This window comes from Neltuma alba, unplaced genomic scaffold (genome assembly GCF_004799145.2).
Source record: "Neltuma alba isolate B1F8T4 unplaced genomic scaffold, ASM479914v2 tig00011578_pilon, whole genome shotgun sequence".
Lineage (NCBI taxonomy): Eukaryota > Viridiplantae > Streptophyta > Magnoliopsida > Fabales > Fabaceae > Neltuma > Neltuma alba.
Window position 1 is genome coordinate 557,099 of NW_021636231.1, and position 26,471 is coordinate 583,569.

A 26,471-nucleotide genomic window follows, 5' to 3' on the forward strand; every position below is an offset into this window, starting at 1 on the left:
CTTTAATCCGAAAACATGAAAAATATAAAACATATAGAACTGAATTTAATTTTCAATAAAATAAATTGCAGTATAAAATAATTATCTCTGATCTTGCTAATGGAACCGATGTGAGTCACAATAGTAAATCATTGTATTCCATTTTATGCTCAGATCATCCCAGATAAAGAAAATAAAGAGGCAGAGAATAATCAAACCAGGCTCTGATACCACGTGTAAGACAAATTCACAATACAAACAAATAAAACAATAAAGAGATATGAATCTTTTCATAAAATAATACAGCGGAAGAATCTTTGTGTACCTCTTGCCATATGTCTTATCTTGAATTATCTCGGGATCTGAGATAGAGGAATAGAGCTGCAAAAGAGAACAACAGTTATAAGAAAAGAGTTGTTCAGGTCTCTTCTGACTGGAATAGGGCACAGTGATGGCAACTGGATTAGCCGTCACCAGTCAGGGAACCTCAAAAGAGCAGATAGGTATTTCACTCGCTCACAGAATATTCAGCCGTCAACTCAATTGTTGTATGTCCCACCATCAGAGAGTTAACAACACATATATAGACTGAAAAGCTTAACCCTACTGGGCTTGGGCTTTGTTTGACTGAAGGGGCCACACTCAGAGTATTTTATTAATTTCCTAATATATATCTAAATAATTATAATAAAATATCTAACAAATATTTAGGGAACATTTTGTTTGAGGACCGCAGTACAGAATTAATTTCAAAAAGCCCTCAAAACTTTTTGAAATTTCACTGCAGAACCAAGGGGCAAACTGATATTAATTCCATAAAGAAAATGACCCTATTGTCCCTCATGTGAACAAGTGTGAAAGAGCCCATTTGCAAGTGAGACTAGATAATTTGCAACATGCATAGATATATTTATAACTAAAATTAGTCCATTTATATGTTACCTCCTTCACTTGAAGAATATGTCTGAGTGAACAAATGTGGGACAGCCCATTTACAAGGGAGAATAAACAATTTGCAACATACATACATTTATTTATAACTGGAATTAGTCCATTTACATGTCACTCCCTTCACCTGAAGAAGGTCTCCATAAGTGAATAAGTGTGGGAGAGTCCATTTGCAAGTGAGACTAGTCAATTTGCAACATACATACATTTATTTACAATTGGAATTAATCCTTTTACATGTCACTTCTTTCACCTGAAGAAGGTGTCTGTGAGTGAATAAGTGTGAGAGAGCCTATTTGCAAGTGGAACTAGTCAATTTGCAACATACATACCTTTATTTACAACTGAAATTAATCCATTTACATGTCACTCTGCAATAAGTATTATGAGGGGTAATAGCGTTATTTTTTTGTGGAATTAATATCAGTTTGCCCTCTTGTCCTGCAGTGAAGTTTCAGAAAATTTTGGAGGCTCTTTCAAATTAATTCTGTACTGCAGTCCTTAAATGAAAATTTCCCTAATATGTATAATCTTTACACAGTAAAAAATTTCAGTTCCACGTGATAGTCAATGCTACAGGTGATAAAATTAAAATGACCAATTTATGAAGTGACGAGTCACCTAACAACTTTATTGACCAAAACAGAAGCCACGTAATATCTTTAGAAAACCTATACTTTATTCACATAAGATAGATAAAAGTTCACATCTCGCATGGAATGAGATTATTTTGAAGTATTGAGAATTTTTTGTGGCCTAAAGTCCATGATGAGCTACATACAGGACAAGTGGGTTCCAGCACAGAAAGCTCTGCTTCATAATAAATGGAAGATACTTCGCAGCATGTAGGAAGCAGGAAAGAAGTAGGCTTATGCGCGATTTGTGGTAAATATGATGCCGTTTATTTAATAGTCCAAAAGCTACTCTTGACAAATATGACAATTACCCACTTCTTGAGACAATTTGGCCTGCACTACCTTGAAAGGATCATCTGTGAAAATGTCTGGTTATAGATCTCCTGGATCTTCCATAATATCTTTGCTTCTGTTGAAGGAAAAGCAAAAAGCTGTGTGTGTGTGTGTGGGTGTGATTATAAATATATGTACAGAGATGAGCTGCGTAGATATTAAAGAGGGTTGCATGGTTCGGAGCACTTTAGTGGCCAGTATTGAAGCAGAGGCCCCCACCTACCAATCTCTTCATGCCTTGTCTTCTTACTTCCATTAATGTTTAATGGTCCTTTTTACTGTGCAATTTGCCGTTTTGGTGATGTGACCCACCAAAAATTATTATTTAAATTGAATAAATTGATAATTTTGTTATGTTTTTATTACCCATATATCCTTTTTTTAAATTTATCCAAGCACACTTTTATCAGGAAAATCAATTTACAAATATTTTATCTGTGCGAATCCTGAATTTATAAAGTTATTATAAAGGCTTATGATCTTTCTTTGCAAAAACAATAAATTTACAGTATGAAATTGTCAGTCTTCTTCAAATGATAAATACTCATAGTAACTTGTAAATCTTGGAAGTATGAAAGTTGTAAACTAGTGGTCTTGGTGTTAAATAATGAAACTGTTACTTGTCAAATTTTCTTGTAATAAAAAGTGCAATTTGTAAATCATGAGTTTGAGTTTCATAATCACAATCTTTTTTAATACAATTAATTTAATTACTTATGTCATGTTAACATCAAATTTAAATTAAGATCCTATAATCAAGTATATGATCAATCGACTAATTTGGATCAAAACTTTATAATGATGTCTCTTTTCAAAAAAAATTTCAGTAAGATGGGATTCAAACTCATCTTGCTCATTTTGTGATCTAACTAGTCCATCCAAGTACTCATTCGATCCTTAATATAATACCCATTTAACTAATTTGATTAGATTAAGGAAGTCAGGTAAGTTAATTAATTATAAGAAATGTGACACGTTTTTTCTAAAATACCATAATTATTTTTCTTAATACCCCTCTTCCTCTTCTACTTGATTATGGTTGAGAGAGTATCCATATGGGTAATTTAGAGAAAATCGATAAATATAAAAAATAGGTATTTTATTTAGGACCAAAATCAACTCAACAATTGAGTCCTATATTAAGGAACGGAGGAGTATCTTTGGGTATTGGTAACCTTATCTAAGTGTAATAAACTGCGTCATGATTGAACAACTTTCCATTGACATCATAATCACAATGTAATGTAAAATGAAAAATGAATATTCAACAATCGTATTCTTTATTGAGCATTGAGAATCATACAGGGTTCTTTGGCTCTTTGATTGAAGGTTTGGTTTCCAATTTAACATTTTTATATAGAGCAAATTTAGTTAAGAAAATCCTTATAATCTGTTTTCCATATATTAAAAGAGATTAATTTTGGCTACTATCTGACAATACTCATAACATTTGGAAAACAAATAACGCACATCATTGCAAAGAAGCTCCATATCCATATCAAGCTTAAATCCCTTATTTTCACTCAAAGTTTCTTTGTTTTTTTTGGGCCATCTTTCACTCAAAGTTTCAAGCTTTTTTGTTTTACCAATCCAAATAATACAATTTATAGAATCATGACTCAAATCAGGAAGATATATCAGATATGTTTGGTTCCTTCACGAGGGAGTGCTGGCTGGACAATGGACATGGTCAATAGGGGAAAAGAAAGCGGGAATAGGGAGAACTGTCGCTTTGAAAATGACAGCTTTTACTTGTCCAAACACATTAATTTTAAGTTGATACTTCTTAAATGGATCACCAATTATGAAAAACAATTTCATAATGTTCAGAGTGATGTTCATACTTATAGTTATGCGGGAAAAGCTTCGTCCGGACGTGTGTGAAAGCTGGGAAACCAAACACTGCTGTGTGTATTTCAGTTCCTTAATTTTAATATTATTAGTCTCATTTAGTGAAAAATAATAATTCAGTGAATTTAAATGATAATAAGTAAATGTTGACAAAGTATGTTTTAATTTTAAAGAATTAAAATGTCTAATGAAATATTAAAAATATTAAAATTTTAAGTATTTATAATGAGCATAAAAATGATTATATTAAAAAATAGATTAATATAATTTTTAGTCCCTTAAATTTGCATGAATTTTAGTTTTCGTCTCTTAAATTTTAAATCATAGGTTTTGGTCCCTCAATGAGCAAAATGGTCCAGATTTTTATTAAATTATATGGACCATTATTTTAAATAGATAAAAACTTGACAGACCAAAACTTATAATTTTAAACTTGAAAGATCAAAATCAAAATAGAAACAAATTTAAGGATAAAAATTATGTTGACCCTAAGAAAGTTAAAATTTAAAGCATGGTTTCTCAACATTTAATTATCTTTCATCATCGAGTCAATATTTAAATTTGTTAAGTTCACATATTTCGTTAAAATTAAAACAAAATTTTTTAGATTAAAGAAACTAAAGTGAAAGTTAACTTGAAATTAGGTGCAAATGTACTACTTTAATTTTATACTCACATGTATGAACGTTAAAAAAAAAAAATTTACACTCACATATATACTATTTTTGGTCCTTAATATATGAAGACCTAATTAACTAATTTAAAAAAATTAAAAAATTTAAAAAATTATTTTAAAGTATTTTTATTTATTATCTTTTTTCAAACTAATTTGTTTGACTTATAAATTGATATGAATACACATAAGTATTTTTTTAAAAAATCATATAATATATGTTATAATTAAATAATTTATTTAACTTTCTTAATCTTTCTAAATTAATCAACTAGTTATTATAAGGCTAAAATATATATTTGCTCCTTTAACTTTAAAAAGTATACATTTGGTCATTTAACCCTAATTAGATCTTAATGATGATTTTTTGTAACAATCATGGATATTTTGAAAATAAAATGTAATATGTTAGCATTTGAGATATTTTATTAACATTTTAAGATGTTAATGTCATCATTTTTTTAAAAAATTTTAAAGTTAAAGGATTAAAAATATACTTTTTAAAATTAAAGGATCAAATTAAAATCTTGTATAAAATTAAAGGACCAAATATATACTCTAATCGTTATTATAAATATCAGTAATATTGAAATCTAGAAAGAATAAGGTTCACAGATATATTGCCGATCATCACTGCTTTATGATTTTACATATTGTCCCTTTTCTATATCCTTTTTTTGTTTTTGACCAGACACTTTTCTATATCCACTCATCCGAATCTTTTGCATCACCAAATTATGTGTTTTTGATGGAATATAAGGAAGAGTTTTGTTTTCTTAAAAAATTATTTTTTACAAAAGTTTGAATATATTGTAATATTTATTCAATTTTTTATTGATAATTTATGTCATCAACTATTTATACATCCTTTTCATTTTAACAATGCATTTGATTTTTTTTTTTTAATGTTGCAGAATATCAGTAACAGAGAGGAATAAAGACAGAGACATGGGCCAATGTATTCCACCAATGTGATGAAGAAAAATTAAAATCATCAAACAAGATCTGTCTGTTCCATATTGGGCAAAAAAGTTGCCTGTACCATTTAAATAATTTTTTGATAGCGAAGTACCATGTAATTTTTCACAGGTCATATAAATTAATAAATCATCAAATTAAATCAATTAAAATTAGTTAAAAATAATAAATATGTAAAATTTATTTTTTAAAATATACTCCTATTTCTAAAAGCGTAAATGAGAGACGAAATAAGTGGAAAAAATGTGAAATATATGGGAAAAAGATACATATAATCAATTCGGGATCAAAAAATACTTTAAACATACCTCACTTGTTTTTTTTTTTGTTTAATAGATACCTCGGTTGTTAAAAGACAAAAAGGTGTTAATAAACTTTAATTATATTCTTAATATTCCTGATTTCAAAATACTCTTCTGGTTCTATTTATAAGGCAGAGAGAGAAAATATTTTTTGGTCTTATTTATAAGTTATTAAAAGAAATTTTTTAGAAAAAATTGCAAAAAATGACCTTGGAATTGCAAAAACGCAGATAGGGATTCTTGACAACTTCACTTTGGGTTTTGACAACTTCAGCCAAAGTGAAGTTGTCAAGGGTCCCTATCTGTGTTTTTGCAATTCCAATGTCTTTTTTTGCAATTTTCCCAATTTTTTATATGGATATATAATTTTATCTTTCATTTATTATTATGTTGACTTTATTTATATGAGGTATATTGTATATTAAATAGGGATAAAGTTAAAAAGTTATTGAAATTTAAATGAGAGTTAATGAAATTTAAATTTTTTTTTAATTTATATAAAACATGTTAAAAGTAACTTAAATAGGATCACCAAAGTTTCGCAGCTAAGTCGGGAAAGAATATTAATTTTCTTTTATATATCCGTACAGTTTGTTGAGTCTATTAAAATAATGTTAAAATAGTTTACACTCCGCATAACATGCCAACGACTGTGAACATGCGAAACACAGGACGATCCAATTTTGCATGATCTGAACAGGCTGCGTTTGCTTGCGGGAGTCAAGCTCTCCCTCTTCAAATTTCAATATCTCGTACAGAGCCGGCCAGAGAGAGACTATCATGTCATATCAGATTACGAAGCTTTTGCTTTTGGTATTGCATACTCATATACGAGTGCTTAAACGATTTTAAGCAGCACGTAACCCACAAGCTGTGATATGATGATAAGGACGTGTGCAAGCAATCCTCAGTGTGGAATCCACCCACACCACAGAAACCTCTGAACCATGTGGGTTATACTTACAAGGAGCCTTTTAGATTCAATACCCTCATGAGTTTCTGACTGAAGAAGAATCAGAAACCCTTGTGAGAACCAGAGGCCTTATAAGAATGAGCAAGGGAAGCAGAGAGATAGAGAAGGACGCGACCTCGTCGTCTTCCTCTTTCTCAACGTCACCTGCGAGCAACATGAAGACCGGTGCTAGAATTTCCGATAAAGACAAAGCAATTGCTCAGTACAGCGCGGACGCAGGGATTTTGGCAGAGTATGAGCAATCTGGTGTGTCGGGCAAGTCGTTCGATTACTCAAGGTCGATTCTTGATGCTCCGAAATCCGTGTCGGACGAGAAAATGACGGCTTACTTGTCAAGAATCCAAAGAGGTGGTCTTGTTCAGCCATTTGGTTGTATGCTTGCGATTGAAGAACCCACTTTTCGGATAATTGGGTACAGTGAGAATTGTCTTGAAATGTTGGGTTTAAACGGAAAATCTCATTCAAAACGATTTGTTAGTCTGATTGGAGTTGATGCTACTACTCTCTTCACGCCTTCTTCTGGGGCTTCCCTTGCAAAAGCTGCAGCGTCGAGGGAAATTTCGCTTCTGAACCCCATTTGGGTCTGTTCCAGAACAACACAGAGGCATTTTTATGCTATAATGCATCGGATTGATGTGGGAATTGTAGTTGATTTGGAGCCTGCAAGGTCTAGTGATCATGCATTGTCACTTGCAGGCGCCGTACAGTCTCAGAAACTAGCTGTACGGGCAATTTCAAGGCTGCAATCTCTTCCTGGGGGAGATATTGGAGCTTTGTGTGATGCTGTTGTTGAAGAAGTTCAAAAGCTCACTGGATATGACAGGGTTATGGTTTATAAGTTCCATAAGGATGATCATGGGGAGGTTGTGTCTGAAATCAGAAGGTCGGATTTAGAGCCCTTTTTGGGTTTGCATTACCCTGCCACGGATATCCCTCAAGCTGCTCGCTTCTTATTCAAGCAAAACCGAGTCAGGATGATTTGTGATTGCCATGCAAAACCAGTTAAGGTGATTCAAAGTGAAGAGTTAAGGCAGCCTCTCTGCTTGGTCAATTCTACCCTTAGGTCACCACATCAATGTCACGCACAGTACATGGAAAATATGGGCTCAATTGCTTCTCTGGTTATGGCTGTTATTGTCAATGGAAACGATACCACAAAGCTATGGGGATTGCTCGTTTGTCACCACACCTCACCGCGTCATGTCCCTTTCCCACTTCGCTATGCTTGTGAGTTCTTAATGCAGGCTTTTGGATTGCAGCTCCACATGGAGATGCAATTGGCATCGCAGATGGCAGAGAAGAGAACTCTTAAAACCCAAACCTTACTATGTGACATGCTCCTTCGTGATGCTCCTTCTAGTATTGTCACCCAATCTCCTAGTATAATGGATCTTGTGAAGTGTGACGGTGCTGCACTGCTTTTTGGTGGAAGCTGTTGGTTATTAGGCACAACCCCAACTGAGTCACAGGTAAAAGACATTGCAGAATGGCTACTTAGTAGTCATGGGGACTCAACTGGTTTGAGCACAGATAGTTTGGCTGATGCTGGTTACCCGGATGCTGCTTCACTGGGGGATGCAGTTTGTGGCATGGCAACAGCGAGGATCAATTCAAGGGATTTTTTGTTCTGGTTCAGGTCGCATGCTGCTAAGGAAATCAAATGGGGAGGAGCCAAGCACCACCCAGAGGATAAAGATGATGGAGGAAAGATGAACCCTAGACTTTCATTTAAAGCATTTCTTGAAGTATTAAAAAGCAAAAGTGTGCCATGGGAAGCGTCAGAAATCAATGCTATTCACTCTTTACAGCTTATAATGAGAGATTCATTCCAAGATGCAGAGAACTGTGGTCCTAAGGCTCTAACTCATGTGAAGCAAGAGGACACTGATATGGGCGGGAATGGGATAGAAGAACTCAGTTCAGCGGCATTTGAAATGGTCAGATTGATTGAAACAGCAACAGTTCCAATTTTTGGTGTTGATTCAGCTGGTATAACCAATGGGTGGAATGCAAAAATTGCCGAACTAACAGGTCTGCAAACCAGCGAAGCTATGGGAAAATCTCTTGTAAATGAAGTTGTGGTTGAGGACTCACGGGAAACCGTTGATAATATTCTAAAAAGAGCCCTGGAAGGTAAATCTTTTCTTCTAAAACTGTTAAATCTTAAAAACCTCAAGTTTTCACATTAGTATCAAAGCCGAATGCCATGGGATATCTGATTAATTGCCTTGCATCACCACTGGGGTCATCTTTAGAATCTAATTCGTTTATGGTCATATGAAGTAATCAATTCATGAAACTTAGTTAAAACCATAAGGAGCCTGACCACCTCACTTGGTTTCCAAAAGCTATTGAATTAATTTAGTATGAATAGATGCATATCTTGTGACAAGATACAGGTGGCCCACTCTTCCTTGACCAGTTGACTTGTTCTTTCTGTTCTTCACGGCATTTATTCTCATCATTAGCCCTCATTTAGCAGCATTTCTGCTGGCTATGCAAGTGCAAAATCATGATACTTTTGCCGAGACTTTCCAGCTCATTATCCCATGAGTGAATGCTTGCACTTCGGGGACTCTGGGAAAATAGGAACTTTTCAGATATTTTCCACTGACTGCTGTGAATGAATGTTGGAACAAGTCACTAGTGTTAACTATGATTTGCATGTTTATTTTACTTTCTATTTTTTCAGAACTATCTTTCTACCTTTATTGAAGAAAAATATAGCTGATTCCTACGCAAGTTTCGTTTGTACAATGCTATGGTTAATAATTCAGTCATGTATTCTCCAGGTCAGGAGGACAAAAATGTTGAGTTGAAGTTGAAACACTTTGGTCCGCATCAGCAAAAATCAGTTGTGTATATTAAGGCAAATGCTTGCACAAGTAGGGATTACAAAAATGCTGTTGTTGGGGTCTGCTTTGTGGGTCAAGACATCACTCATGAGAAATCTGTTCTGGACAAATTTATCAAGTTGGAAGGTGATTACAAAGCAATCATACAGAGTCCCAATCCACTAATCCCACCCATATTTGCTTCAGATGAGAATGCCTGTTGCACTGAATGGAATGCAGCCATGGAAAGGCTAACTGGTTGGAAAAGAGATGAAGTTATTGGGAAAATGCTTCCCGGGGAGATCTTTGGAGGTTTGTGTCGATTAAGAAGTCAAGATTCACTTACTAGTTTCATGATTTTATTATATCAAGGAATCAGTGGCCAAGATTCTGAGAAGTTGCCAATAAGATTTTTCAACAGAAAGGAGGAACTTGTGGAGGTTTGCTTGACAGCGAACAAGAGGATTGATGCAGGTGGTAAAATAATTGGCTGTTTCTGTTTCTTGCAGATTGTACCGCCAGACCCGCACCAGCCCTCAGAAGAACAAAAGCCACAATGCAGAGGAAGGCCTTCTGAGTTTAGGGAATTGGGCTATATATTACAAGAGATAAAGAATCCTTTAAATGGTTTGCGTTTTGCACAAAAATTACTGCAAAATACAGCTGTCTCAGAAAATCAGAAACAATTTCTTGATACTAGTGATGCTTGTGAGAGACAAATTATGACAATTATTGAGGATGCGGATTTTGGAAGTATTGATGAAGGGTGAGTGTCTCTTGTTGCTCTCTACCCTACATGTCTCTTGTTGCTCTCTACCCTACATGGACTCTCTGTATAAGATTGTGCTTTCCTTTCATCACTACTTATCACTGATGTTTAAGGCATCATTATCTACTTAGCACTGCAATATTTTTATTTATGTAAATACTTGTATAAAAGACAAACAGTATTCCAAAGTTTCTCACATGTAATGCTAATATTGCAGAACTTTGCAGCTAAAAATAGAAGAGTTTTTTCTGGGAAATATCCTAGATGCCATTGTCAGCCAAGTCATGATCTTGATAAGAGAAAGAAACTTGCAGCTCTTTCATGAAATTCCTGATGAAATTAAAACGCTTACTCTATTTGGTGACCAAATAAGGCTTCAAGCGGTCTTGTCTAACTTTTTGATCAATTTGGTTTGCCACACACCATCTCCCAATGGCTGGGTAGAAATAAAGATTTCACCTGGGCTGAAGATAATACAGGATGGAAGTGAGTTTATTCATCTGCAGTTCAGGTACACAAACTGACCCTCGTTTTGATATGATGATCAGCACAGGTGGTTAATTGGTTGCTAATGCTTCTCCGCTTAAGAGATTTGCTATCATATTATATAACAAAAGTTCTGAGTTCAAGATATATCGAGTCTATATGGTTTGATACTTTCTGTTTTCATTTTCATTGAAAATGTAAGTGAAAATGCTTTTGGTGAGGTTGAAGGGAAAATATCCCGTGGAAACATTTTTCTAAGATAGGCTGAAAAAATCAAATGTCTAAAAGATGTTTCTTAGCAGTTTCACAAAATCACCGGGGAAAATTTTGTAATTTCACAGGAGAATCTAAAATAAATATTCAAGAAAATAAATGATTTGACAATTTCGTGTTATCAAACTCTATATCAAATAACATCTGTGCCCCCATTTATATACTTTTGACTTGGAAACAAATGAACAAACATTTAATTTTACAAAGAAGAAATATTTTTGAAATAATAAAAATTTCCGAATGATACTGGGTTGTAAAAGTGGGGGAAATTTCTTTGTTCGATGCAAGTGCAGATACTCTACAAATCTTTAAAAATGTGTAGAATATGCACTTCTCATCTACATTGTCTAGATCTAATTGAGACAGTTCAAAGTTGGTGTCAATAATCTAAATCTTATCATTATTATTAATTTTTTGATTAAAGCCATCATTTTTCTAAAGTGACAGTTAAGAAACATATATATTTGTGTTTACAGAGAATAAGGTCTCATTTTGTTATCCTGTCCATGCAGAATGACCCATGCCGGTCAAGGTCTTCCTTCTGAAATTCTTCAGGAAATGTTTGAAGGTGGGAATAAATGGACTACACAGGAAGGTCTAGGGCTATACATGTCAAGAAAAATCCTCATTAGGATGAATGGCCATGTCCACTATGTAAGAGAACAGAACAAGTGTTACTTCCTCATTGATATTCAGCTTAGAACAAGAAAAGAAAGCCAGAGGATTTCTCAGGCGGCAGAGACAAGCATGTCATCTTAGATTACAGTCATCAGCAAATAAGTCTCTAACCCAGCTTGGGGAACTGGCAGATTTCTGATAAGCGCCGACTTTTAATTCTGGGTTCAACTATGAAGCATCAGTATCTAAACAATAAAGTTGTATAGTGTTCAATATGCATTCGACTCTTGTCTGAGCCATGGGGCAACACTTTAGATTATACTTGGAGAAAGTGTCATATCCTAATTTGAAATCTGTAAATATCAAAGTTTTTTTCTGTGATCAGTTCGTGTTAGAGATCATGGAGAATTTGCCCCTGCTTGGGGGCGATGTTTTCCAGTTAGACCTTCTACATTCATGCATTCATGTTTTCCATGAGAAAGTGATACAAAAGCATACATAAACGTGTATATGGCTGATGCTGTAGCATTTACAGAATAATAGAGGAGTTGCTAACCTACCACTACCCAACCTAGGCTACAAAGATTTCTTATAATTGTTGTCATGTTATTCTTTGTATGAGTAGTTTTATCTGCTGCCTATATTTGCTCACTTCAACTATCTGCATAAATGACAACATATATTTCCATGAAATAATTTAACTTCTGAATGAACTTAAGGCTTTTTTTTTAATTTTTTTTCCTTTTCCTTTGGCATCAGGAGGCTTTGCTTGCTTTTTATCTTTTTTTTTTAATCACCTACTAACAAGATCCTCATATCGGCAACAGGATCCAAACTCACGACTTTGTAGATTATAAGCTGACTCTTTACTAACTAAACCAATTTTTGTTGGTTGCTTTTTATCATATTAATACAGAAAGTAACTCCAAATTTTGAAGTTGGGCTTCCGAGGATGTGTGGCTTTTTACACCATTGAATGATTAGTACGTTGAGAGCTTACCCAGGGCAGAGAGATCAGATGATTGTTGAATGGCCAAACAACCATTGACAAAGGAGAAAGAAAATCGATAGTCAGACTTGTGAAATCCAGTTTTTCAACTCAATTTTTCTTGACTTCATGACTTAACGTTGAGGAACAACATAATTCATGATCATTATTCATTATTTTGGAAGAAAAGTTGAGGGGTAAGTGAAAAATGAAAAATTAGGTACCAAAAAAAAAAAAAAGATTAGACGAGAATCTACAGAAGTTAAGTGAAAAAAGAAAAGTTAAAGAGATAAATGAAGTGTTTAAGACTTTCGACATGTAAGGATATTTTTGCAACTTGATTTTAGTAAGTTGTTGAATGTAACTAACGTACTTCATTTATTAAACTGAGGGATACATGACATGGGTTTCAGAGGCTTACAAAAATTCTAAATGAAAAACTATTATCCAATAATTTTTACGCTAATACTGCAGAAAATTGCCTTCAACAGCCTGGTGATTGATCCTACAACTTCTGTTGCTTAATGATCAACTAAAGGGTACTGAACGATGAAAAATAGCATAAATTTTGACAGCATAACTTCAAATAACAAAGGAAGATTCTTAACTAGACCTAACATACCAAAAGACACATAGACCAATTAAACAAAAAGAGAAATACGCATGTCAGACAAAACTTTTCAGTCTGAACCAATGTTGACGTGCATACATATCTCTCTATTCATAACTGATTTAATCTATTCATCTTCGATAGATTGAGCCTGACTGAGAATTCTTCCATAACAAATATGCACTGTTGATGTGATTCTCTGCTTCCCATAAAGAAAAATGAGTGGATAAGCGAGCGGCAGAGCCCCGAAGAAAAATTGAATCTTTTTTCCAATCTAGTAGTGCTTTGGCACCAGAAGGAAGACCCAGATGGTACATGTGATGGACAACAAAAGCAAGGAAGAAGAAAGAGATGTGGCTGAGTTAGGGCTTTCTGTTGGCTCCAAACCAAAGTCTGTTGATCCACCACCAGCCATTGTTGTAGTTGGAGTAGTTGGAGTCATAATAGGACTTGGTGGACTTGGTGGAGTTACATAGGTTGGTGGACTAATGCTGCAATCAGAGAGGGAAAGAAAGGATTATAAGGTATAGTGTTAATCACATTTTTCAAATTCTGTTCCTTGCCAGATGAAGTTCTATTGATTCTCACCTTTGTGTTTTGGGAGTTGCATAGCGGCAGTTCCCATTACCTGCAACAGTGTAAGGTAATAATTAAAATGTTATGGTCTTGTTACTAGGATTCTATTCACAGTCTTTCTTTTTCCTCTTACAACTATCTGGCATTCAGTATCATTGACTAATTTAGATTTGTTTTGTTGGGTCCAAATAGAAAGTAGCTCTCTAATGTATTTTTCTTCAATTCACGAGGTTCAAATTCTTGAACTTGATTAAGGGATACCAAGTCTCTTCTACTCAATCCAACCACTTTTAGTAGGATTCTATTCACATTCTAATCCTACTTCATAGATTCTCTAAAGGTAAGACTACTTGAAAATAGTTTAGCCTTCAAATATAAACTATCCAAATATACACTAAGTACTTAAATATAATTTTCCCCCGAAAATGACAACATAGAAAGATCTATGAGTGGTGGCATGCTTACTTGGGTCAGTGCTAGTGAGTGTTGCAGTTCCTCCAAACGCACAACTTGTAGGAGCAGGATTCTTCTGGTAGTAATCATTGAAAGCATAAGAAGCATGGTCCCTGACAGTGTTAGGGTTATAACAGCTTGCTCCTGGTTGGATTGCTGAACAATCTGCTCCTCCATAGCCACAAGCATAATCAAGAGCCACCTGCAGAGCTGTGTCTGAAGCTCCCTGGCTTGCAACACACCATTGACCCCCTCCTGATGATGTTGCAGGAGGATTAGGGTTAGGGTTTGTGTTTGTGTTTGGGACTGTTGGAGGGGTCTGCCCAGTTGTGTCTGGTGTTTGAGGAATTGTTGGAGTTTGCCCTGTTGTGTCTGGTGTTTGAGGAATTGTTGGGGTTTGCCCTGTTGTGTCTGGTGTTTGAGGAATTGTTGGGGTTTGCCCTGTTGTGTCTGGTGTTTGAGGAATTGTTGGGGTTTGCCCTGTTGTGTCTGGTGTTTGAGGATTTGTTGGGTTCACTGTGGGGTATGGATTATCTGTCCCTGGGGTTGTAGGGTTCACTACTGGAACATCATCTAATTGAGTAAAGTCAGATCTTGAGAAAATTTCTTGGTTTTCTTCATCTGTTAATAATTTTGCTGTCACTACTACACCTGCAAACAGAAACCAAAGATTTCAAAGACTTGCTTTTTTAAGTCTAAAGAGGTTACTGTCTAAAAAAGATTGAATCTGGATTTGAGTTCTATCTTAACCTGAAACCCAATGGGATTAGTATACTACTAGATTAGACTTGATGGATTAAGTTTTGCTCAAAAGATCACAACTATATAGAGCTATTCATGGCTTAAGGTATAGATATTTTTCTGTTAATTTGAGGCTTAAATGTAGCATGAATAATTGATTTGGTGATGAAGTAAGAAGCACTAGTCTTTTTCCCTCCCTCGCATAAGTAAATATAAGTGTTCACAACTGAATCAAATAAGCAATTATTTAAATAGAATAAAATTTTAAATTTAAGGTAAAATTGAATTTTCATGTGTCAAATCCAATTTAGTTGACTCAATTAACACCAAATTGAATCGAATGAGCAAGGAGATGATGTTTTGGGTGATGAATGTATTCATCAGACTTTTCTTTTTTGGAAAAAAAAAAGTATGTTCTTGAAATGGATTTATATTATTTTAAGAAATAAATCACTTAATAATATGTAAATCATACATAAAATGATCAAAACCTGAAAAAAGTTCAATCAGTTCAGATTGATCCTATAAACACCTTTAAATATAAGATATTACTGCCAGCACTCTCAATTAATATTTCTGAAGTAACAACATTTTCAATAAACAACAATTTATTTACTCACAAAACAATTTCATTATTTTTTTAAAACAAAAAAGTAAATATAATTTGTTGCTCTTCTTTAATTAATGACCAAAATTTGCTTCACTAGTCAAGCAATGAATCAATGCTTGAAACTACAGACGTAAAATCAAACAAAATGCTACCACAGAGACCAGAAATTCAGAATCAAAAACCAACAAAAAAAATACCTGAACTGAAGAAGAAGAAGAAGGGAACAGTCAGGTAGAAGAAGGCAAAAAACCAGCGAGGGCGAGCTGTTTCACTCATTATTTCTGCAGAATATGGATTTGGGTTCTTTGTTGTTGCTTGAAGAAACAATGTTAGAGAAGCCAAGATTTATTACAACTCAAGGGAAGCATCAATGGAGTTCCTATTCTGAAGAATTTCACCTTTTTTGTTTTTGCATCTTGCACAGATATTCTTATATAAATAAACTAACCAACTAAAGCTTCAAGAATCATAGCTTTCTTGGATCAAACCCCAGAAGGAAGAATATAAGAAAACTTGAGAAAGGAGACTTACGATTGTTGAAATCGGCAAGCAAGTGACGGTGCAAAAAGCAGCCCAAAAAAAGTAACTGTTTGGACTCAAAGATGATGCTTGCTCTGCGTCTGTGTGTGTGACTATATATATATATATAGTCTACTTATATCAGAAGTGCTTTCTGGTTAGAGATAATATTTTATACTGTTTCATGGGACTGAAACAAAAGCTAAAGCTGATGCAGGGTGGTGGTTTTGTGCTTTCGTTGGCTTTCTGGATTTGTAACGATGAGTCTTGTCCCCTTTCTATTCTTCTGCACCTAAGGCACAACCATTTTCTTTCCCTTTGAAGGAAGAATCATTATAAATTTTTTTATGTATCATTTGTAAGAGTATTTTTTTTAGGCATAGGTATCATTCTATCAAAGGGCAATCATGTTCAAGACGTTGTCAGGTACTAAATATAAGCACTTCGTCCGGTAGGAATTCAAATCTTAATTTACCATATTGTAAAGGACTAACCCTTTCTATTAGACCTAACCTCTGTTTGTAGAAGCTACATAATTAATTTATATGGATTAAAAAATTAGTTAATCTAATTACTTGTAAAATATGTGTGTTAGTTTTTTCTAAAATACTTCTTTTAATTTGCATTGAGATTACAAAGTCCTTTTAATATATACAATGGAATAATAAGTAGGAACAGTTGCAGAAGACAAAATACTACAACAAGAAAAAAACTCCTAACCAAATATTACATTTAGGATTGAAGATATTATTTCTTTTAATGACATACTTTGTTTTTAAATTTAATAAATGGAACATTATACTATTCCGATTCTAAATATAAAACATATTTTATAGTGTAATTTATACTACAAAATAGGTTTTACATTTAAAACCAGAATAGTACTTTATTTGGGTGTATATATAATCCTTCTATATACACACACAGTTTTTAATCCTAAAAATAAATCTCTTAATATATCACCAAAAATAAAAAGCTTATATATTAGGGAAACAAATTCTAGAAACTTTCATGTATGCGTAAGCTTATATGTTGGGCGTCTTTATATATCAGCTGAAACAAATAATGAAATGTTTTTAGTTAGGAAAATTATGATGTGAAAGTGTGCAAATTTAAATAAATTTTTTATTATTTTAAAATATAAAAAAAATCATCTACTAATGTTAGAGGTTGAGTATAAAGGATTTAGAGAAATTTGGTTAAAAAATCCCTCTTTAAAAATTTAATTAGATAAAAGGACTAAAATTTGAGCACATACAACTTTTTTTTTTTGTATACAAACAACTTTTGTATTGATAATTGTTATGCATCATTGGTAATATGTTACACATAGTGGAAAAAAAGTTATACTCACATATCATAATTGCACTTACTCAAATTTAGGTCATTTTAGCTAATAAAGTTTTTAAACAAAGTCTTTTAACCAAATTTTCTAAGGACTCATTATTAGTATTCTTTGAGTAAGATTTGGTATTCAAATATTGTAAACAAATAAATAAAGTTGGAAAAGCTTTTCTGTAATATTATAATTTGAAACTCAGAAAAAAAAATGCATTCTTATAAAAATAATTTTAACATAATTTTTATTAAGAAAATAATTCTGAAGAGTAACTAAAACAAAGAAGCAAAGAGATGCGATTCTTCGCATAGGAAATCTCTAGTTCTGTGATTACTACCTTCTTCATTAAGAAGAAAGTTCTATTTTGTCTCTCTCAAGCTTCTCCTGCCACATTGTTTGTGTCTTATGTACTACTCTGATTTTAAATATAAAATAAATATTATATTTACAATTTAATAGCATAAATTACATTGTAAAATAGATTTTCTATTTAAGACCAAAAGAGTATATCAATGTGATTATAATTATTAATTCTTAATCACTAATTAGTTAGTATTTAAGACTAAAAAAACACGTTGCTAGTATTATATAACTGTGCGTTATTCTTAATATCATTTTGGCTTACTTAAAAAAACACAGAGAATTCCGATAAAGTAAAGTAATTGTCTCCTACATGTTGATATTTCAATAATCACAAGCAAATTACACAACAGCATATACACACGCAAAAGGGGAAGTTTATCTCAGGTTAAATTTTTTCTCCAACACGTTGTTGCTCTTGACTATATCTTTATTATCTTTCTAGAGTGTTTAGATTAAATTTTAATAATATAAATCAATTTATATTTTAAAAAAATCGTCAAATTTAATTTGAATCCTCTCATAGGATTTTTTTTTTTTTTTCATCATTAAGACATAAACATTTACAGGCTAAAGTTGTGAGTGCGATAGAGTTTACACTTTTTACTTATAAAAAAGTTTTCATGCCATTAGGCTTGTCAGCTTCTCATAGTACATTTGGCGAGTTTCACGACGTTAGACCACAAAACTCTTGGCCGAAGAGTTATAATTAATTATTTTAGCTCGGATTAGAATTAATCATCAAATCAGTCATAATTATTTATAAGTTTAAGCGAACTACTCAAACACAACCCAGCCCATCATTAAAAGAAGGCCCAATACATTTCAACAAGTTAAAAAAAAATCATCATGTGGGCCAGAGCCACGCCCAAAATTCTCTAACAGTTTAGCCCAACATCTACGAAGGAAAAAAGCTGATCTACTTTGATGCGCCCTGAGGGCTTATAGCAAACTTTAAATCCACAATTTGGGAGCTATGATGGGCAATTTTATCAGTTAAACTAAAGAGGTGTTTGGATGGAAATCAAACCATAGTTTTAAAAATACTTTTACAGTTTACGAAATAAATATGTGGATGAGTTTGTCTCGTTTTGTGAAAAAATACTTTTCAAAAGTGATTTTGAAAGTTACTAAACACCCCCTAAATTGACTGCAAATGACATTCTTGTATTTTCAAGAATATATATTTTAATTGGCAAAAAATATAAGAAGAATTACAACTAAGGAAAAAAATAATTATTAAAAAATCTCAAATAATAACAGAAGGATGACAACTTTCGGAACTTATTTTGTAATTTTTTTTCCTAATTCTCCCAATATATAACATCTAAATAGAATGGTCAATCGGCAGATGTCATAGTAGTGGCATGAAAATCCTTACGTGACTTTTAGAAAGATATATATATATATATATATATATATATAAGTAGTGATATCGTTAAGAAATTAATTAATTTTTAAAAAAATTGTTTGATCAAATATTACTTTACATGTTTAATAATTTATAATATCAATATTAAAAATTTACTAGTTTATAATATGACTATCAATAAGGTCAAAAAAAAAATCACTATCCATAATTCTTGGTTGAAACATGAAGAGAGTCAGAAAACATGCCAATATGCCATTTCCTTCTGTAACGCTGTTCCATGTTTCGGACCCTCCGCGACAATGTGGGTCGCCTTCTTCCTCGTTTCCGCTCGCAGAAATCCCTTCACCTCTCTCGTTCTCTCCAATGGAAGCTTCGGGACGAGTACAAGCTTCCTCCGACCGAATTGGTCGACCGAATCTGTCGCCTCCTCGTTCTCCATCGTTTCCAGGCTCTACAGCAACTGTCCTTCCACTTCTCCGACCAGCTCATGGACTCTGTTCTCCGCAGGCTCAAACTTAACCCTACTGCGTGTTTGAGATTCTTTAAGTTCGCTTGCAAGCAGCAGAGTTACAGGCCCGATGTCAAGTCTTACTGCAAGATTGCTCACATACTGGCCAGAGCGCGAATGTACGACGAGACAAGGGTCTTGTTGAACGAATTGGTGGTGAATTACTGTAAGAATAATTACTGGGCAGTTATTGTTTGGGATGAGATTGTTGCAGTTTATAGGGAGTTCTCGTTTTCTCCAACTGTCTTTGATATGATCTTGAAGGTATATTCGGAGAAGGGTATGACAAAGTATGCCTTACATGTTTTAGATAATATGGGCAAGTGGGGTCGTATCCCCAGTTTGAGGTCCTGCAATTGCTTGTTGAGTAAATTGGTTAAGAATGGTGAGTGTAGCACGGCGTTACTCGTTTTCGATCAGATGATGAGGTTAGATACTGTGCCTGATGTTTTTATGTGTACAATTATGGTGAATGCTTATTGTCAGGAAGGAAGAGTGGCGGGGGCTTTTTTTTTTATGGAAGAGATGGAGAGGAAGATGGGATTTGAACCAAATGTTGTTACTTACAACGCTTTGCTTCATGGGTATGTAAACCAGGGAGATATAGAAGGGGCAGAAAAAGTATTGAGTTTGATGTCTAAAAGAGGTGTTTCAAGAAATGTACTTACTTTCACCTTGTTGATAAAAGGTTACTGTAAGCGATCTAGGATGGATGAAGCAGAGAAGGTGCTTGAAGGCCTAGGGGAGGATGACTTGCTGGTAGTGGATGAACGTGTGTATGGCGTACTGCTGGATGGGTATTGTCAAATAGGCAAAATGGATGATGCCATTAGGACCCGAGATAAGATGTTAAAAAGAGGCTTGAAAATGAATATATTTATCTGCAACTCCTTGATCAAAGGGTACTGCAAGCATGGCCAAGTATGCAAAGCAGAAGAAGTCTTTTGGCAGATCCGGGATTGGAAGCTAAGGCCAGATTCTTATAGTTATAATACATTATTAGACGGTTATTGCAGGGAAGGACATATAAGCAAGGCTTTTATGCTTTGTGAGGAGATGTGGCGAGATGGAATTAATCAATTACCTGTCACTTACAATATTATTCTTAAGGGGTTAATTCGTGCTGGTTGTTATGATGATGCTTTGTGCCTTTGGCATTCAATGCTACAAAGGGGTGTGACTCCAAATGAAGTCAGTTACTGTACTCTGCTTCATTGCTTCTTTGAAATGGGAGACTCAGATAGCGCTATGATGCTATGGAAAGACATGTTAGGGAGGGGATTTACCAAGAGCAAAGTTGGTTTCAATACAGTGATCAGTGGTTTATGTAAGATGGGTAAGGTAGTGGAAGCAGAGGCAGTTTTCAGCAGAATGAAGGAGCTTGGATGTTCACCAGATGAAATGACGTACAGGACTCTGAGTGATGGGTATTGTAAAATTGGTAGTGTCATAGAAGCTTTTAAAATTAAGGACGTGATGGAGAGACAAGAACTTTCTCCTTCCATTGAAATGTATAATTCTCTTATTAATGGACTTTTCAAGTCTAGGAAGCCAACCAAAGTCAGTGATCTCCTTGCTGAGATGCAGAGCAGAGGATTATCTCCTAATATTATCACCTATGGAACCCTTATTGCTGGTTGGTGCAATGAAGGTATATTCGATAAAGCCTTTAGTGTATATTTTGAGATGATTAATAGGGGGTTCTCTCCCAATTTGGTAGTCTGCAGCAAAATTGTCAGTAGCCTTTATAAGTTTGGTAGAATCAATGAAGCAACCGTCCTCCTAGACAAGATGGTAGATTTTGACCTTCTTACAGTTCATAATTGCTCCCCGAAATTTCTCAAAACTGATATCATTAGCATAGAAACTGAGAAAATTGCTGATTCTCTTGATAGAAGTTTTATAAGCTATCATCTTCCCAAACCCAGTAATGTCTTGCACAACATAACTATAGCAGGACTTTGTAAATCTGGGAAAGTTAAGGAAGCAAGAAATGTTTTATCAGCTTGGTTACTGAGAGATTTTCTTCCAGACAATTTCACATATGGTCCCTTAATTCATGCCCACTCAGTTGATGGCAATGTGAATGAAGCTTTCAACTTGAGAGACGAGATGCAGGAGAAAGATCTTGTTCCCAATATTACTACATATAATGCGTTAATAAATGGGCTGTGCACGTCAGGGAATATGGATAGAGCACAGAGGCTTTTCCAGAAGCTTCCTCAAAAAGGGTTGGTTCCTAATGTTGTTACTTATAAAATAATGATGAATGGATACTGCAGAACTGGTGATTTTACTGAAGCCTCTAAATTAAGAGAAAGGATGGTTGAAGAAGGGATTTGCTGATCACATACTTTGCCTTGACGGGGCTTTTGGGCATAATCTCAAGTTTTGGATCAGAGCATCCTATCAGGTTTGAATGAACCTTGTCTAATACTGATACACAATTCTTCTAAATGGAAAGCAAAAATAATGCATTTGCAATCGATTTTTGTTACCTGAAGCCAATTTTCAATTCACTAACTATTTAATTACAGGTCTTATCTTTCTGACCGTCACTATTGTGGTTTGTATTATCTTGATTGTTCAATGGTTATCCTTCTCATGATATCTATATTTACTTTGACTGGGTTGGCCTGAGGTTTCCTAAGGTTTATTCATATCAAGTTCAATTAGGTCTCTCTAGAATGTCATTTCTAGGGTCAAAGATGTCTATTAAGGTTTTCATAAAGGAATGGTTCTGCACTAGTTATTATATTGATCCATTTGCAAATGACTTGTTTGTCTTTCTTGAGTAATACTTGTGCAAATTTAACAAGAGACTAAATTTGAGTACAAATGATCATACTTGACACTTTCTAAGTGAGGTTATCTAGTCACATGCTAGTTGTGAGAATTGTGATAAGAAAAGGCTGTGCAACTAACATTACTTCTATTATGAATCTGACGAAATGGGACCCTATCTTGAGAGACTATCATGTCAAGGTGGGATAGCCTTGAGGCTCATCTTCCATCTTTGGTCGCAATGCTTACTTGAAATTAATAAGAAACAAAAAATATGTAAGTACCAGTTGGTAACTAACAATAGGAGGTTAGGAGTTATGATGAGGTATGTTGATCATCTGGAATGGAGATGCACTCGGGAATTGGATTTTTTTTTTTGTGTGTGTGTGTGTTGGTTTTTAGGTTATATCATTTGGTTCTTTTATTTATCCTTCAATGCGCTAATGGCAGAGGAGTCACAATCATTATGTCTATCTGGAGGAAAATGTCAAAGTGCCTGATGAAGACTATCCAGAGTTCAAAAGGGCCACTCGCTTTTCAGGGAACAGCAGATAAAAGATTAACAATGGTTAGGACATAATCTGTTGCTGCAACGGCTTAAATAATGGTACCTCAGTGTCATCTATTCCAACTCAAATTTATGAGAATCATGGTTTTCTTGGCAATCATGGATCTTTGATTTTTGGTCAAGAGCAGATGTCACATTTGAATGGTTCATATCATTCCTGTAATAAATGTCCAAAAACAATGTGTTCAAGAGCGAGATTTATGAAGATTGGGGATGTGGGTGCTGCTGTTTTGCAAGATTTGTAAAAGAACATTTTTACTCAGAAGCTTAAGCTAATTAGTGAAGGTCACATATGGTTTTCATTAATATCTCTACTCTCTAGGGTGCTCCTTCAAGCAGAAGCCACTTTGAGCTTGAAATGTGGACAATGCACTGGCTCACCATACTTTACTGAAGCTTAATTTTAAATAAGGAGGGTGGCAAAGAACAAACTTTGACGATTTGCCCGGAGAAGGTTTAATTCCACGTCAAGGAACATTTAAGATTAAAAGGGCAACTATGTCTACTTGCTCTCACAACTTTCAGTACCAAGCTACCAGGGCCATTAATGTTATTGGTGGACATAATGTTGTTCTGGTTTTTGTTCTCATGGCAGCATCATTGATGTATTTCTCGTCGCCATCAAAGATGAGTCCAGTCTATTCTCTTAAGTTGGCTAGATAACAGATTGGACTTTTCAGTTTTCAAATACTGTGCATTATTAGCTGCATGAAAGCCTATAATGTAAAAACTATATCAACTATGTCTATTACAGAGATGTTCGTAGATTACGAGCACCTTAGTTGATATTGCCGCATCTATGTGCAAAGTCTCTTCCTCAATTTCAGTGAGCTTTGGCTATAATTTGGTTCTGCATGTTGGTCAAGCTCTTGGATTCAGTAAAGATCCAATGTAAATTCTTCTTTGGTTAACTCTTAGCTTTCTTCCTTTAATATCAATTCTTTTGCTCTCTGACCCATTTCAAATTTCTTTCCAGTGATATGGGAATACATGTATAAACCCCCCCCCCCCAAAACCAAAAAAAATCTTGCTTTTCCTGATACTTCATCACGGTTTAATTGGATATTGGGATGGTAAAACGAGCTTCTTTTACTATGTATGGATTTTACTTTTTATATCATTCTATCTAAATCCCTTGCACCCATGCAAAGTAGTTGGAATGTATTCTGTTTATAAATTTTCCCCATATGCTGCCTCCTCTTACTGCTTACTATCTTGAAGGAAAGGTATGATCACATTCACTCCACCGAAGTAGCAAGTCTTTGCTAGAGTAAGAGAAGTACCATCAGAGGGTTGCAACTCTTGAGAACGTGGCAGGACTACTGGAAATCTTCTTTAAAGCTTCAACGTAGAAGCATTGGTAAAGAGAATATATGGCTGGCAGCATTTGACGATTGACCTTGTAACACAGCACGCGACAACTATATGCAGCACATAATATTTAAGACAGGAGGAAATATCTGCGGTTTCCCTTTAAATGGAGGAAAAGTCAATGACGTATGTGTCTTTCTCTTTAAAATCGCAGGCTGTGTTCTGAAAATCCGATGCTGTATGTTACATGGATTACAAAATGATCCTCCATTGCAGCTATTGCAATGAACTTAACAAGAAAGCTACCAATCACGATGAGAATAACGTTCAGATCTTCGATCCCAGATGTGTCACTTTTGAGGAGGGACAGTTATTGGGGTAGTTTTTTGTCTTGGACTTCTGTTGCTGCAGATAAACAACTTAAATTCTACGATGTAGACCAGTTGGTTGCTAAAAAGGCAAAGGGTAGTTATTGTTTCAGGCCGAGGAATTGAGAGAATATGTTATGTTTGGTACATTAGGTACGAATGGAAGGAAAATAGAAAATAGATGGAGTATGAATATCATTCTTGTGTCTTTGGGGACAAAATAATAAAGAGAAACAGATTACTGATTCAACTACTTTGTCGTCCTCCTTGGCTTCCTTGTATTTTCAAGAAAGTCTTTTTTTTTTTTTTGAAAAAAAGGAATTCAAGAAAATCTTTTTACTCATACTGTTGTAGATCATGAAAAAGAGCGTGAGGTCAGGAAGAAAAAAACAAGGGCCTGAGTTAGAAGCCAACCTTGGAGAACAATCAAGCACAACCTTCAATTATAAAGGTGTCAACTTGAATTGAATATGATTGTTTATTTAGGTATTTTTTACCGATTTGTGATGAATTTATAATTTGTGATTACTAACTTCATTTTGTTTCCATGATAGAATACACTGAAGAGGAAGGAATTTGGTGCCAAAGTTTAAATACATCCACCACTAATTATAATATTTAGAAAAAGCGATAATGGACACACAAAAAAAACTTTTGATAGAGTATAGAATTAGTTCGTCTGCCTTGTGGGAACAGACAAGAATAATTAGGTAAGGATAAGCATTAAATCATTGAAGTCTTGCTGATTTTTAATTTAATCTCATGTTGTGGGCCATGGATGGATGATGACTGGTAAGTGAAGTTTATTAACCAAGTCGATATATCCAACATACAAATATTGACGAAGACTTGTTTACAAATCGCGAATTTAAAACAATAACAATAATAATCATAATAATAAATCTTATACCAACGAGGGTTAAGTTTAACAGAAGATGTTAGTCTCTTACAACGTGGCGAACTAAAATTCAAATCTCTATTAGAAGAGGTATCACAGTACTTCGAATAAAATTGTCTCTGATACAACGATGCCTATACTTTAGGGGGGAAAAAAGTCTTATCATAGAGTCGGCTATATTTATCAGGTTATATAGATTGCAAACTTTGGACAACACTAAATAAGACCGGGGGACACGTGTTCATTCATATGTGTCAGAGAATATTGATTCAAACAAAAGGTGTTTGAATGGCTCCAATGATTTGGAAGACCCAAATCTTGTTTAGGACACTTGGCAGAGATATTTAGATTAAAATACTCGTGTGTGTGGGAAACTTGAGCAATGGATAAATCCACAAAGCCATTTCAATTAATGTATAGGTCGGCATATGGACTCCTTAATTAACATATTATGGGATCACATCAGTGATTAATGATTAAAAGTTGACAGATAAAAGTATTCACTTAGGTGGCCGTTTGGAAATAAAAATGAGCCGTTTGATAATATTAGAAGTGTTTTTCTCTTTTTTTTTTATGGAAACGAAATTAAAAGTAAAAATCTAAATAACAATTGGCTTCTGAAATTTGTCAAGTATGATTATAGAAACCTCTTGCAATATTGCACATTCTATAATTAACTAATTTATTTATCTTTTTTAATCTTTAAAAATTAGCCTTTGGATAATATATTAAGGGCAAGAGATCATATTAATATTTGATTATAATGTGTATTTATATTATGAAAAGACTCAAATATCCTTATGATTTTACTCCT

General features: G+C 34.2%; 3 protein-coding genes across 3 annotated transcripts; 2 read left to right on the forward strand and 1 right to left on the reverse strand.

The window, feature by feature from the left end:
• The first annotated feature begins 6,376 nt into the window (after positions 1-6,376).
• Positions 6,377-11,793, forward strand: LOC114715227 (phytochrome E). Its single transcript, XM_028900029.1, has 4 exons — positions 6,377-8,805; positions 9,465-10,272; positions 10,493-10,786; positions 11,547-11,793. The coding sequence occupies exons 1-4, from the start codon at positions 6,750-6,752 to the stop codon at positions 11,791-11,793; spliced, it is 3,405 nt and encodes a 1,134-aa protein (XP_028755862.1). The 5' UTR covers positions 6,377-6,749.
• Positions 11,794-12,981: 1,188 nt separating this feature from the next.
• LOC114715229 (integumentary mucin A.1-like) lies at positions 12,982-15,915 on the reverse strand. Its single transcript, XM_028900031.1, has 4 exons — positions 15,828-15,915; positions 14,292-14,930; positions 13,839-13,878; positions 12,982-13,741 (listed from the first exon to the last, which is right to left on the reverse strand). Exons 1-4 carry the CDS (start codon positions 15,904-15,906, stop codon positions 13,525-13,527), a joined length of 975 nt encoding a protein of 324 aa, XP_028755864.1. The 5' UTR covers positions 15,907-15,915; the 3' UTR covers positions 12,982-13,524.
• A 3,582-nt stretch (positions 15,916-19,497) lies between these two features.
• On the forward strand, positions 19,498-25,102 carry LOC114715209 (putative pentatricopeptide repeat-containing protein At1g19290). Its single transcript, XM_028900002.1, is given in 3 exon segments — positions 19,498-22,066; positions 22,069-22,141; positions 24,302-25,102. Coding segments are annotated over 3 exon segments (2,676 nt in total). The 3' UTR covers positions 24,336-25,102.
• Positions 25,103-26,471: the final 1,369 nt, after the last annotated feature.